This window comes from Pteronotus mesoamericanus, unplaced genomic scaffold (assembly GCF_021234165.1).
Source record: "Pteronotus mesoamericanus isolate MK-2021 breed Mesoamerican mustached bat unplaced genomic scaffold, CSHL_Meso_final contig_75, whole genome shotgun sequence".
Lineage (NCBI taxonomy): Eukaryota > Metazoa > Chordata > Mammalia > Chiroptera > Mormoopidae > Pteronotus > Pteronotus mesoamericanus.
Window position 1 is genome coordinate 5,756,815 of NW_026555249.1, and position 14,856 is coordinate 5,771,670.

A 14,856-nucleotide genomic window follows, 5' to 3' on the forward strand; every position below is an offset into this window, starting at 1 on the left:
GACAGCCAGGACCGGGACAATCTGTGCCTGCAGTGCTCCCTTGAGTCTGCAAAACTCCCTTGAGCTTTATCTAACCAACCCCTATAAAATAAACACGGAGACCGTGGTCATTGTCCTTGTCTCTCCCCATCAGAGGATGATGCCCCACCTGGCCCTGGCTTTTCTCTAAATTGTCTTGTGTTGTGTTGTCCTTTCTCAGTCTCCCATCGCTCCCACTCAGGGACCACCACTCCGCATGGGTCACGGCAGACAGCGAGTCATGAGGTGGCTGCTCTTTTAGACAGGGGTCAGGAAAGGACTCCCCATAAGTGACATTTGGGCAGTGGCCTAAATGAAGGAGGCATAAGCCAAGGGCCTGCTGGGGGCAGAGGGAGATGGGACAGGAGTGGAAACTGAAAACCGGTAAGAGGAGGAAGAGTCTAGGAGACGGAGCACATGGATGACAGCGCAGTTTACAGAACAAGAGGCACCTCTGAGTGATGCCCAACAGCTACACGGGAATCAGGCTCTCGAGACAGCGGTCTGCATGGAGGGCTGCGAGTTACCTGAAGGAAGTTTCGAGAACGTTTTCTAAAATTCTAATTCAGAAACAGTGGCTGAACAATTCCCTTAATCAAGTTAAAGGGATCAAAATGTCCTATCTAAGGACATTCATTTTGGTAAACAGCAGAGCCAAAAATATTTTGAGTCACAAAAGGCTATCTAACTGCTACTTAAAGGACTTCCTTAAAAGCTTTTCAGACTTAAAAGCTCACAAGTAAACTGTAGAAGAGAAAAGCTTTATTTAAATAAAAGCATTGTATTAATTCATTTAAAGTATATTATACATATTTGTATTTTAGTATCAACAAATATAATCTCTCAAGTAAATGGAAGGCAGAAAAACTGCCACAGTTTAGTATAGGTAAACTAAAAACATTCTTAAATCAAAAGTCATTATGTCAACCATTTGCAGAATGTGATCATTACTTGTTTCTTTTTTCTTGTTTCTTGATTGGAAGAATTGGAATGCTCTCATACTGCCCTTTTTTCTTTCCATGTATCATTCACATGTGTTATTCTATACTATAAATGCAATATTCAAACTCACTTGAGCCAAGGAGCCTGAACTTCAGAGATTAGCTCTCGGCTTATTACTTTCAATAACTTTATCTGTGTAAAGCTGATCAACCTCTTCCTGGCTGAACCCAATTTCTTTAAGTATCTCTTCAGTATGTTCTCCTGCCAAAGGATTCCTTCCAAAAGAAGGGGTAGCTGGGCTGTTTGACAGCAGAGGGGCAGGGCGGGGACTTATACCTTGCTCCCCATCAATGATAAATGAGCCCCGTTCCTTATTATGATGATGATGGGGAACCTCTTCCAAAGTCAGAACCGGAGTCACGCATGCATCGGCGCCATCAAAGATCTGACACCACTCTGCCTTTGTCTTCTTTGCAAATATATCTGCAAATTTCTTCTTCATTTCTGGCCAATCAGTTATGCTCATCTGATTGGGAAGTTCATCAGACTTCAGCCCAAGTCCTGAGAGGAAAAACATAACTTCTTAAATTATTATGCTTCAGAGGGAATGATCATAATCAATGAAAATGAGTGTTAAGCTTACTGTCCTATGTAGGATATTCTATAAGGGCTTCCCAAATGCGTCAGGAGAAGAAATTCAAACTTGGCTTGCAGTTGGAGCCAAAGGCTAGACAGGGAAGAGGTTGTAGGGGTAGCAAAAATCCCAATAGACTTTCCATGCCAAGATTTTATTACTTACAATTCATCAAAAAGCAGTCTACTTCTAATGGCCTAGTTTCCAGAAATCTATCTCTTCGCTCTGAGTATGTTTTCAAAAAGGAATTTCCTTGTGATATTATTATCTTTCATATTGAGTTAAAATAACCTCACATTGTATATAATGCTTCCAAGCCATATAAATGGTAAAATTTAAACAATTTACACCTTTTTACCTCAGTTTTCAAGAAAGAGTCCTAATGATAAATGACTATATTCAAGGTGGCAATTTTATAAATAACATTCATTTCTCTGTATTTTATCAAATTAAAGAGCTCTAGGAGGACAGTGATATTTAATTCATTACCCTCTTAAAAAACACTGCTATGAACGAGGAATAAAAAAATTTGTAAAGCAATCAAAGGCTCGTTGCGATCTGTTCTTAGAGCGAACAGGACAGAGAGTTACCAGGCATCCGGTCACCAGTGGGGCGCGCAGCCTTTTCTCTCAAGCACGATGGGGACAAGGCGAGTTTGGAGCTCCCCTCAAAATCCTGCCCCTAGAGAACTGTCACTATTCAGCCTGTCTGGAAGCTCCCTGGAAGGCTCCATTCTCAGGGCTGTCTTTATCTGATCTGACTCAGAATAGCCCTATTCCCAGAACAGCTCTCTCAAAAAAAAAAAAAAAAAAAAAAAATTAGTGTTAACTGTTTACCATCACTGCTATGTGAGGGGGATTACCTGTTAAGGCTAACATAAAGCTGACACCCCCCCCAAAAAAGACGTGGAGAATAGGACGTCCACAGGGAACTTTGAGAAGCTCCAACATATTCCTGAAAATTTATAATACATACACACGCCTTCTGAAGGGAAGCAAGCATGCCCAGGGGCGATATGAGAAGGTATTAATATTTTACCTCTGGCTGACCTTGAAGCTCTGAACAAATAAAAAGTGAAGGCGTGGAGTCCCTCAAAAAAGGGTGGGTGATGTACTTGTTCAGGCACTTAAGGATGTCTCTGTCCAATCACTAGCTGACAACTAAGCTAACCAAGCAGATATAAGTGGCTGCACATGCTAAAAAAAAATACAGATTTAGACCAGAAAAGTCATTAAACAAAGTAAACACAGAACTGGGGAAGGGAGAGACCTGATATCCAGTGTTGCCATATTACATTATTTAAAATATCCAGTTTCAACAAAAAGTCAGGAAGCGTGCAAAAAAGGAAGTATGGTCCATACACAGAGGGGGGGAAAAGCCACAAATACAAACTGTGCCTGAGGAAGCCAGATGTTGGATTTCCTAGACAAAGACTTTAAATCATCAACTTTAAATATGTTCAAAGCACCGAAGGAAACAATACCTAAAGAATTAAGGGAAGGCAAGAGAACAGTGTCTCATCAAATAGGGAGTATCAATAGATAGAAATTATTTTTAAAAATGAACCAAATAGAAATTCTGAAGTTGAATAGTACAATAACAAATGAAAGCTTCATTAGAGAGGCTCAGTGGCAGACAGAAACTGACAGGAGAGAGAATCAGTAAGCTTGAAGGGAGGTACACTGAGTTTACCAAGAAAGAAAGAAAGAAAGAGGAAGGAAGGAAGGAAGGAAGGAAGAGAGGGAGGGAGGGAGGGAGGAAGGAGAGGGAGGGAGGGAGGGAGGGAGGGAGGGAGGGAGGGAGGAAGGGAGAGGGAGGGAGGGAGGAAGGAGAGGGAGGGAGGGAGGAAGGGAGGAGAGGGAGGGAGGGAGGGAGGGAGGGAGGGAGGGAGGAGAGGGAGGGAGGGAGGAAGGGAGGGAGGGAGGAAGGAAGGAGAGGGAGGGAGGGAGGGAGGAAGGAAAGGAAGGAAGGAAGGAAGGAAGGAAGGAAGGAAGGAAGGAAGGAAGGAAGGAAAGGAAGGAAGGAAGAAAGAAAGAGGAAGAAAGAAAGGAAGAAAGGAAGGAAGGAAGGAAGGAAGGAAGAGGAAGAAAGAAAGGAAGAAAGGAAGAAAGAAAGAGAGGGAGGGAGGGAGGGAGGGAGGAAGGAGAGGGAGAGAGAGAGGGAGGGAGGGAGGGAGGGAGGAAGGAGAGGGAGGGAGAGAGGGAGGGAGGGAGGGAGGGAGGGAGGAAGGAGCGGGAGGGAGGGAGGGAGGGAGGAAGGAGCGGGAGGGAGAGAGGGAGGGAGGGAGGGAGGAAGGAGAGAGAGAGGGAGGGAGGGAGGGAGGGAGGGAGGAAAGAAAGAAAGGAAGGAAGGAAGGAAAGAAGGAAGGAAGAAAGGAAGAAAGGAAGAAAGGAAGAGGAAGAAAGAAAGGAAGGAAGGAAGAGGAAGAAAGGAAGGAAGGAAGGAAGGAAGGAAGAAAGAAAGGAAGAAAGAAAGAAAGGAAGGAAGGAAGGAAGGAAGAAAGAAAGGAAGAAAGGAAGGAAGGAAGGAAAAAAGAAAGAAAGAAAGAAAGAAAGAAAGAAAGAAAGAAAGAAAGAAAGAAAGAAAGAAAGAAAGAGAAAGAAAGAGAAAGAATAAAGGCATATAAGAAAGCCACAGAGGCCTGTGGTACACCCTCAGAAATATCAGCATATGCACTAGGGAATCTCAGAGCAGAGGAGAGAGTAAGGGCAAAAAAATCCCTGAAGAAATGTCTAAAATTTCCCAAATTTGATGGAAAAACACTGTGTGCATCAAAGAATCTCAAGGAAGTCAAGGAAGATAAACTCAAAGAGACCCCCACCTGAAACGAGTAAATGAGCCCCGTGAGGTCACAAGAAACAAGACCAAATATAACAATCACAACACATGATGTATTTCTATGTGAATGACCTGAAAAATGTACCATTTATAATGGTATCAAAAAGAATAGATTTCTTCAGAATAAATTTAAGCACATTCATGCAGGCCTCGAGTACTGAAAACTACAAAGCATCACTGAAAGAATGTAAGAAGGACAGAAAACAGTGAAAAGCTTGCCACGTTCACAGCTCACAGGCTTGAGGTTGGTAAGAGGCCAACATTCCCCGGGTTGATGTGCACACTCAAAACAATCCTTATCAAAATCCCAGCTCACTATTTTTTTGCAGAAATTGGCAGGCTGATCCTAAAATTCACCTGAAAATGAAAGGGACCCTGAGCAGCCACAACAACTTGAAAAAGAACAAAATTGGAAGACTCACACTCCCTGATTTTAAACTTACTACAAAGCAACAGTAATCAAGACAGTGTGGTACTGGCGTAAGATTCAACACACAGGTCACTGAAACAGAAATGGGAGTCCAAAAACAAACCCTTACCTTTATGGTCAACTGATTTTTAATGCGGATGTGAAGACCATTCACTGGAGAAAGTGTAGTCTCTCCATCAAATGCTGCTAGGAAAACTGGATGGCCATAGGCCAAAGAATAAAGCAGGATCCCTATCTTACCTTATATTAAAAAACTAAAACTCAAAGTGGATCAGAGACCTATATGTGAGCACTGAAACTATAAAACTCTTCAAAAACAACATGTGGGTGAGACTGTATCATTGGGAGTTCCCTGAATAACTTCTACACAAAGTTTCCTAAAGGATAAGTATTAGAAAAAAAAAAAGTGCTAATAATGCTAACATGTTATTAGAACGCAACAGTAATTGCAGCAATTGTTTAGAGCTGAAAGCAACAAAATTTTTTTTTTCAGAGAGTATGTTTTATCACTGTCATTTAGAAGTGCCTGTGCATGGTGATATTAAATAGCTGCCTGAGGTTTGGTTGATTCACACTATCTTTAAATTCTCTACGGCTGTGTAAATATACAAGGTGCAAACTCCACAGCGCTTTGTCCCTGCTGCCTTCCAGGGCCATCCGCCACCACGGAAGAAGCTTTGTTCCCACTGCTCAGCCCTCGACATAACACTGTTCTGTCCAGAATTTTTAATTAACCCCTTCTATTCTTAGTTTTAATTTCTAGACAAAAAGACATCCTTTGTGATCCAGATAAACCATTTTGTTCTACAGTTTTTCCAACTATATTTAAACGGAAGTTACCATAGCTGATTATAAAATTCTCTCTGATGATTGCAATAACAATCATTTCAGCTATATGCAAATAACACTGCATCTGAAAAGCTACCGGAGGTAACAGTGAAACTCTAAATTTAAAGTTGAAAGATAAATGCTCTGTGGTCAGTTTGTCACACCACTTCAGAGTATATTCTAAAATATACTTTTTCTAAATAGACTTTTTAGATACTAAATTATCTCTTAAGTGAACTATAAATTCAAACATTTCACAGGAACAAAATAACTTCAGTTCAATTATTTAATTAGGGAAGAAGGGATAGAAGATTTTCTTGCTAACTTGGGGTAGCATGCTAATAAGACAAGAATCTGCAAGAAAGGTAAACTGCAGAAGCATTCAGTGATAGCAACCTATTCCAACACAATCTCCTTCACCAAAATCTCTCTGTGCTCTGGTGACACCTGACACTGAAGTGTCATGAGGGAAGTCTATCAAAGAACAGCATGAACAGCAGATCATTTGTGGGGAAGAATAAGGTAAGAGCACACAAGGGCAAGATAAATATCCAACGCTACAGTGTATGAAATGTAATAAAAACACTGAACTCCCACAAAAGAGATTATTATTTTTTAAAATCCTGAGTTATTTCATAGAACTGTAAAATTACCTGTCAATTTAAAAGATGGAGGAAATATCCCACAATATAATGATGGCTATAAGGAGGCTACTTATAAAGTGGATATGCATTTTGAATTTCAAATGCATCATGAATATCAAAATTCCCCAAAATGGAGGCTAAAGAACAGCCACCGAAAATGGGGGGTCAGGGAGGGGTGTGACTGTCACTAACCCTTGATGAGCAGCTTGTAGAACTGGGGCTCTATTGCTCCAACAGCCATGAACTCTCCGTCGGCCGTCCTGTACGTCCCATAGAACGGCGCGCCGCCATCGAGTAAGTTCTCTCCTCGAGGCCGTTCCCACAGTCCTGTACCAGCGGTTTTCCACAGAAAAGAACTTAGATATGCTGTTCCCTCCACCTGTAAAGAAACAGAATATAAATCCAGATAATTAAACTGTAAAAGCATCGTTACTTTCTACTTAGTTTTTTTTTTTTATTAGTTGTGCAAAACTGTTTATCTTAGAGTATGGGAAGATTATTCCTAATTATATAACTTCTTTGATATTTTGAGAAACTGAGTTAGTGCAGGTTTTTGGTTGGTTTCTACACTATTCAGTTCAAAAAACACTGTTCAGAAAACTAGAAGGTATTACTTTTGTTCCTCCTTTCAAATAAGACTGGCAAAATGTTGATAATTTTTGAAGTTATATCAGAGTCAGAAGTCCATTTACAGTATATTCTACTTTTGTATGTTAAAACCTGTCAGGATAAAAAGGTAAAAATAAATCAAAAAGCTTTTAAAAGTTCATCTTCTGATCTCAGTATCAGACCAATATATGATGCATATCACGTTCTGAAGGTTAACCATATTACAGTAAAATTTAGCTTATCCTAGTTTGACTCCAAGCCCAAGAAAACTGTATTTAAATATTTACTATATCTTAACTTTAATGATCGCTAGAAAGGTTCAAAATACAGGCATACCTCACTTTATTGCACTTCACAGACATTGTGGTTTTTATAAATTGAAGGTGTGCAGCAACCCTGAGTTGAGCAAGTCTACTGTTGCCATTTTTCCAACAAACTCAGATGATCGTTAGCATTTTTAGCAATAAAGTATTCTTTAATTAAAAAAATAGTATGTACACTGTTGTTTAGACATAATGCTATTGCACACTTAATAGATTACAGTATAGCGTAAACATAACTTTTATATGCACTGGGAAACCAAAGAATTCACATGATTCAACAATAATGTTCACTTCACCGCAACGGTCTGGCGCCAAACCCGCGGCATCTCCAAGGCGTGCCTGTAAACAGAACAACGTGGGGGGCATGTGTATGGGGTTTTCTAAGACCAGACAACTGAATTTAGGAACGCCAACTCTCCAGAGTCCAGAGGTTAAAGAAATGGATTCACAACCTGGTACGAGTATCACAAGGCTTCATGCACTGAGCCATCGGGAGAAGACTGCTTGCCTACCCGTAAGGCTTTTATGATCCTTACGGTGAGATGGTTCCAGCTCCCCATCAAAGCCTCCTGGTCTTCAGGCTACCAACAGAGGGGCCCCATTCCAACTGTGAGCGCGGAATTTCTCACACTTGCTCGCTGAGAACCAAATGCAAATCATCACTTTGGATACATCCTAGTTTTCCCTTTTAGCCTGAAACCTCATGTACCCCTGAATTGACGGCTCTGAATGTTTGACAGCATCAAATAGTGGAGTGTGCCTAAGTAGCCTATGGCGGTGCGAGTTTTTGAGTCTGTGTAATACAGAGCTTAGTGAATATCCACATTCCATACGTATGCATATACATACGTATAATGATATACACAATTATATGTCATACATTTACATATACAATCTCTCGCACACTAGACACACTGATAAATCTGTTGAAAACAGACGCACTAATGGAGTTACGGGTCCAGTTTGGCCTGCTCAGGACACACACAGGGTCTAATCTAATCCCATCTTTCGCCAGTGCCATGGGAGGATGCAGGACAAGAAACACAGCAGTTACAATCCTCGTCTGATCTCCAGGCTCCCCAGGCACGTGTCTCCCTTGCCCCCCGCCCCCACACAGTGTCTACGGCCCCAGTGGGGAGCCCTGTAACACAGGCCATCCCTCGGGCTTTGATGCCAGCCTTGGGCCTCGTCACTGAAGGCCTGCTGGCCACCGCCAACACCCAGGCCAGGCACACTTCTGTAGACAGAGGGTAGACACAGCAGAACAGACGCTCCATGCTATTTATCTTAACTCTACAGTTTCCAGGGAAGCAGTGCTGTGAAGAGACAGCTCCAAGTAATCACAAGCTGCCTGAGTCAAGGATTCAACTGCTGAAAACACCTTAAAACTACTGGCCTACAATAATAAGGCACTTAGCTTCTACAACTATTTATATCACATGTGTTTCCAGGGATGGGGGTAGTGGATATGATCCTTGACTGATCCATTTGGCCTTGAGTAACTACCCAACACTCACTATACCCTAATGCAAACATAAAACTTGAACAAAGCTTACAACATCCTCACATACACTAAAACCATCTTCCTAACCACCATGAAGGTCTGATTAGGCACAGTCTAATGAAAGTAGCAATTATTTTTAACTTATATTTGACTATAAGTAAGCAATTACATGTCATTAGCAAATTACTCAAATTATCACTTAATAAGTACTTAGCCTTTAATTGTCCTTCAAACTCCTAAGGCCCATGTTGGTCTTTAGTTGTCCTTTTGATCACAGGGACCAGAAGAGGGCAGTAGAGGGCAGGGGCTGAAGGCAGGCGCTGCCGGAGTCACACTGCCTGAGCCCAGCGCTTCCAACCTCTTAGATTTCTTCTCACTTGTCCGAAGTTTAAAAGTCATCAAATGCTGAATGACAGTGAGCACACCTCCTGCTCGGGGCTGTGTGGATTGGAGGCAGGTAGCCTTGCATAAAGTGCCTAGCCTTATCCTTGCCTTTAGTGAGTGAAGTTGGCACTGCTACTGCTTCTGGTGTATGCTGGGCCTGGGCGAGGAGCTGAAGGTCAGTGGACTCAAAGGACAATGTGAGATGCATGCTCAGGGCAGAATCACAAGGCACAGAAGCAGTCCCAGGCTGCGAGCGATTGGCCTGAGAGGGTAAGAAGCGCAGGCCAAGACTGCAAGGATGACCTACCAGTTCTGCAAGGAAACAGCTTTCAAAAGGTCACCAATGATGTATCCAGTTTATACGGCTGTTCAGTTTTAAACTCTTGAGCTCACCACCAACATATGACCCCTGACCATTCCTTTTTCTTGGATCTTTCTCTTTCCTTGACGACACGCTCTCTGGTCCCCCACTCAGCCCTCCTTAGCATTTGCTTCTCTTCTGCCTGCTCACTCCTCAAATGCCTCTGTTCTGCTCCCAGCCCTCACAGGCCACAGTCTCTAGCGGCTCCCTGATGTCTGAAACCTGTGCCTAGTCTCTAACTTCAAGCATCCCTCCTGGGTATCCCAAAGGCACTTCAAACTTGAAATCACCAGTACCAAATTCCTTTTCCCTTTTTCTTCTTCTGATGATAATAACAACAAGTTCTTACAGAGTGCAAGGCACTACTTACTCACTGAACACCAAACTCATGTAATTCTCTAGCAGTGCCATGTGGTAGATGCCATTATCATCTCTGGTGTGTGAAGAATTGAGGCACAGAGAGGTTAAGGAACTTACCCAAGATCACAGAGCTGGGCAAAGGCAGAGCTGGGAGGGAGGGAGCCGGCGACCAGAGTCTTCACTCTTCACCACAGTGCCACACGGCCTCCTCCTTCAGTAACTCTCCCCCCGGGTGCCGGGGGTGCCATCCACCAGTCACCCACGCCAGAAATGAGGGAGCCATCCTGGACTCTTCTCTCTCCCCTCACTGCCAATGCATCATCGAATCCCAGCTATTTTACATCGCAAATGTCCCTTAAATCCAGACCCATTCTACCACTAGCTACTTTAGTGCTTGCTCTTCTCTCTTGGCGATACTCCAGTGGCCATCTCCCTGCCTCCAGTCTTATCTCCTCAGGTCTGCCCCCCATCCTACCTCCAAAGACCTGTCCAGATGCAAATGTGCAGTGGTGCTGGATTGGACTCTTACCAACGAGCTGTGAGACCTTGGGCAAACCTCTATGGTTCAGCTTCCTCCTCCTTAAAATAACAATGTATTCCCAATGAAACTGGATTAGAAGAAAACACAGGGAAAGTGCCTAGCTTAACACCTGCACAAGGCAAAGGATCAGTGTATGACATTTAAAAAAAAGAAACAAACGTTATGACGTCCAAGGCTACAAAATGCAGCAGGAAGGTCTAGACTGGTCCATTTTACCTTAATCTTCTCTGCTGCCCTGGCCGGTGTGGCTCAGTTGGCTGGAGCACTGTCTTGTAAACTGAAAGGTCACAGGTTCGACTCCCACTCAGGGCAGATGTCTGGGTTGTGGGTTTGGCCCCAGCTGGGGTGCGGTTGGGGCACAGTCTGGGCGCATACGAGAAGCAATGGACTGATGTTGCTCACATCAATGTTTCTCTCCTTCTCTCTCTCTCCCTCCCTTCCCCTCTCTCTAAAATCAATGAGTGTGTACTCAGCTGAGGATTAAAAAAAATAATAATAATCTTCTCCGCTAAGGAAGACTTCCTGAAGCCAGTTGTGAATGAGGATTTCTTGAAAATTATATTCTAATCACAAGAAACAGCCTGGGGAAAATTAATAAAACTCAAGAATCCAGGGAGTCACAAAAATTTCAGAAAATGGACTCCACAAACACATGATCACAAAGATACGACAATCTGAGTCATGTGAAGAATATGAGGGTTTTTGTAAAGACCTTGAGATGTCATTGATGTCTTGTCTGGAAAAGGATGTGAGGCAGCCACACACCGTACTTAGGAACAATGGGCAGGACTAACACCCCCATGAATACATACCATGCTCATGTCAATGACCTGGCCTTTGCCAGAGCGCGTGCGTTCGAAGAGAGCCATCATGATGCCCATCGCGCACATGAGGCCGCCACCTGCAAAGTCGGCCAGGAGGTTCAGTGGAGCATATGGATTCTCCCCACTTCTGCCAATTTTTGACAGGATGCCTACAAAATAAATCGGAGAAAGCTAACTGCAAATTTCATGTCTCTTTTAAATAAGTGCATGGACATCTTAGAGGAACACCTAACCTCTTAAGTTGCTGACATAAGTGAAAACTAGTACATAATGCTTTTCTGATTCTAAACATATTCAGCATATTTATAAACAGGCTTTCCCTCCAACAAGGTTCCCTGTTGTGTTTTTTGTTTTTTCCTTTTCTAAAACTTTGTTCTACCTAACATTTTCAGAATTTTATTTCTAAGTTCTTCCTTCCTGAGTAAAATGAGAAAAATGATTCCAGGAGAAAAAAGATTGTTATCAATTTAGTTTATGGCTTAATAACAGTATAATGCACTTCTCTTCTTATTAGAAAGAGATGCAAGAAAATAATCAAACACGGGAGAAAAGGGATTAAATTTTTAAATAGATGTGAAAGACCAAATCTACACTCACTCTCTTCCTCAAACTTTAAATGTGTACTCATGGAAATTTTGAGACAATTTACTCAACGACACACAGTTCTTAAGTTCTAGAATCAGGCCATTCTCAAATATGTTCTCACTGGCAAAAATTCTAATGAAGTCGTATTACGACCTGAAACTACTGTTGTCCAGTATCCACCAGATACTGGTGACTCAAGCAATGACTCTCAGTGAAGGTGGGGGAAGAGGGTGTCAGATTCAAACTCTATTAGCATTTTCAGACTGCGGAGCAACCACCCCTATTACAGCTAAGGCCCCAACTCCCTAGCACGGGCCTGCCGGAGAGCAGACTCCACAAATGCCGTAAGTATGTCACTAGTGAGAGATTATTATCTAGCACATGCATTAAGCCAGGGCAGAGGGTTGAGCAGGGCTGTTCCAAGATAAGCCAACCCTTTTCAAACAACCATCCTCTCCTTATTGATTTAAATCTTCGCCTTTAAAGATTCTTTTTAATTAATTAATGTAACTAAGGAGATCTGGGCTGGAAACAAAATTAAAAGGGCACAGATAGTATTTTTTCAACATACCTGACAAAGCCAAATAGTTGATGTCATGGCCCGCTACCCTGGAGAACGGTCCTGACTGGCCATATCCAGTCAGCCTGGCGTAGATAAGCCTTGGGTTCGCCCTCTGCAGAATCTCCGGGCCGAGCTGGAGTTTCTCCATGACACCTTAAGAGAAAAGTAACACCTTTTTAAAGGAGCACGAACAGAGAGTGGGCATACTCTCCTTTCTGTGGCAAACATAAAACAGCACTCTTGCAAGTAACAGTAATAACATTTGCAGAGGGTTTGTAACATGTTGAGAACTCAGAGAGTGAGGCCATCACTTCTGGAAGGTGTGGCTTTTGCCCCAAAGGCTCTTTGCTTCCAGCTTGTCCGTCCCTATTTCCCTTCACGCACATTCAAACCTGTTCAGTCCCCATAGCAGGCATTTCCTCTCCTTCATCGGTGCCTTTAGTTTAGCTTCTCAAATCCTCTCCTTAGTAACTTATTACAAATGGTTTGTTCCCTTGAAACAGTTGCCCTGGGTCTTTATTTGACCAGCAATTCGCTTTTGAAAACTCTTTCTTTCAGGACCTTTTCTTTTCTGATGCCTGCCTCTGTGCCTGCCGCCTTCTACCGCGCGCTGCCCCTAGGATACACACATCCCACCAGGTAAGAAGTTCTTTTGGTAGGATTCCTGCCTGAGTCTGTGCCAGGCCTCTAAAGCATCCAAGTCTTCACAAAAAGGCGCGTAACTAGCCATGGAAAGAAAGGTTAGCTACAATAGTCTCCAAGCTCTTGCGTTATCAGCAAGTACAATGTTGATTGTACAAAACTCAGTTAACTGGCACCCACAGTCCCCTGGAATTAAAAGTAATAAAGACTGCATTACACACCCTCTGTCACAGTCTTCCTAAGACTATAATAAATTCCAAAAGAACTTGGGTCCTTCTCAGCAGCAGCCACAATCCTCCCACCTGGCAGCAACACCTGTGTTCCCACCTCTATTTTCCCCCACAAGACCCTGGACAAATCATTTAATCAATCTGAGCTTCCTTCATCTTCACATGGGGCATGATACATTAAGATATAATCCCAATTATATTATTATCCTGAAACCTGGCAAATCAATTAACACATCTAAATATATCTGCTGCCTCACAGGCATTCTATCCATCCACCAACCGTTCACTGACTTCTGCCATATACCAGGCAACACTCTGGATTTAAATTTGAGCAAGATGACTCTGACAGCTGTCTGGGTGCAGAGCTGAGTGGCACTGGACCCAAACACCATCTTCCAAAGGGTTGTTACAACAGCGTCAAGTAGGCTGAAGAATGTATGGAAAGAAAGAATCCCGAGTTGTAGAAAGGAGGGAAAATAGGTGGAATGAAAGATTTGTAGTTACGGATGAGGCGCAGGTTTCTGATTCAGGCGACAGGGTGGATATTGGTTTCATTCACTGGGATAAATGATACAGAAGGAGATGCAACTTCAGGAGGGAAGACGATGGACTCGGTTCGGGATCTGCAGAGGTGGCAGTGACCCGGGGACAGTCAAGAGAGATGCCGGACCTGTGTGTTCCTACAGTCCGCTGCTCTCAAAGAAGGGTGTGCAGTTACAGATTAGGGCACCATCTGTCCATAAAACAGGAAAATGGCAGGAACGGAGGCGGCGACCCCAGGGAGCAGCGTAAAGGAAATTAAGCTGGAGGTTAGGCACACCAGCATATAAGGCAGGGAGTGTTAGCCTGGCTCGGTGGACGGCTCCAATGCTGCCGGAAACGGAGCGAACGGCTCTGTACCTTTCTGCCTTTTCCTGGGTACAGAACCTAAGACTTTCATTAGATTCTCAGAGGATTCATGACCCTCAAATACCTAAAAGTGGCATATATAAACGCGCAACTAGGAAAAAGAAAAACTTAGGAAGAAATCAGAGAGAGGTAGCTGTGAAGAGAAAAAGGGCAACAGCCGTATCTCGGATTCCAGGTATGAAAGATTATCTTGGAGATCACCTCAAGGGGCGAATGACCAAGGACATCAAAAGCAACGGAAAAGCCTAGGAAGACAGGGACGAAAAGGTCCTTGTGGCAACAAGGCAAAGGTGTGGCGTGCGAACAACTCAAACAGTTCGGCTCCCTCCCTTCGTCGGAGGAGCCAGCAAAGGAGCTCACCGGAGCGGAAGGGCTCCAGAACCACGTCCGCCCGGGCGCACAGGCGCCGCACCACGGTCGCTCCCTGCGGCTGCTTCAGGTCCACCACCAGCGAGCGCTTGCCGCGGGACAAGCCGCTCACATTGACGGTGCCACCGGGCCGGTCCACACACACCACCTGCGCTCCGAAGTCCGCCAGGATCATACCGCAGAGGGGGCCTGGGGCCAAGCCCGCCAGCTCCACTACCAAGACGCCCCGCAGCGCCATGGCACCCTGCTTTGCTGTCTGGAGGAACAGAAAACTGGAGGACCACCCTCCAGCAACCCGGCCCAGGCGCGCGGACCTAGC

General features: G+C 43.7%; 1 protein-coding gene across 1 annotated transcript; it reads right to left on the reverse strand.

The window, feature by feature from the left end:
• Positions 1-779: 779 nt before the first annotated feature.
• Positions 780-14,856, reverse strand: AMACR (alpha-methylacyl-CoA racemase). Its single transcript, XM_054583923.1, has 5 exons — positions 14,529-14,856; positions 12,397-12,540; positions 11,229-11,389; positions 6,527-6,713; positions 780-1,521 (listed from the first exon to the last, which is right to left on the reverse strand). The coding sequence occupies exons 1-5, from the start codon at positions 14,773-14,775 to the stop codon at positions 1,112-1,114; spliced, it is 1,149 nt and encodes a 382-aa protein (XP_054439898.1). The 5' UTR covers positions 14,776-14,856; the 3' UTR covers positions 780-1,111.

What these genes read in the sequence shown, in the direction of transcription:
- AMACR (XM_054583923.1), bottom strand. Translation starts at nt 14,775, where the DNA reads ATGGCGCTGCGGGGCGTCTTGGTAGTGGAGCTGGCGGGCTTGGCCCCA. An exon ending in CAACTATTTGGCTTTGTCAG is followed by an intron (nt 11,390 to 12,396) that starts GTATGTTGAAAA and finishes TTTATTTTGTAG; the next exon opens with GCATCCTGTCAAAAATTGGC. An exon ending in AGGTCATTGACATGAGCATG is followed by an intron (nt 6,714 to 11,228) that starts GTATGTATTCAT and finishes GTTTCTTTACAG; the next exon opens with GTGGAGGGAACAGCATATCT.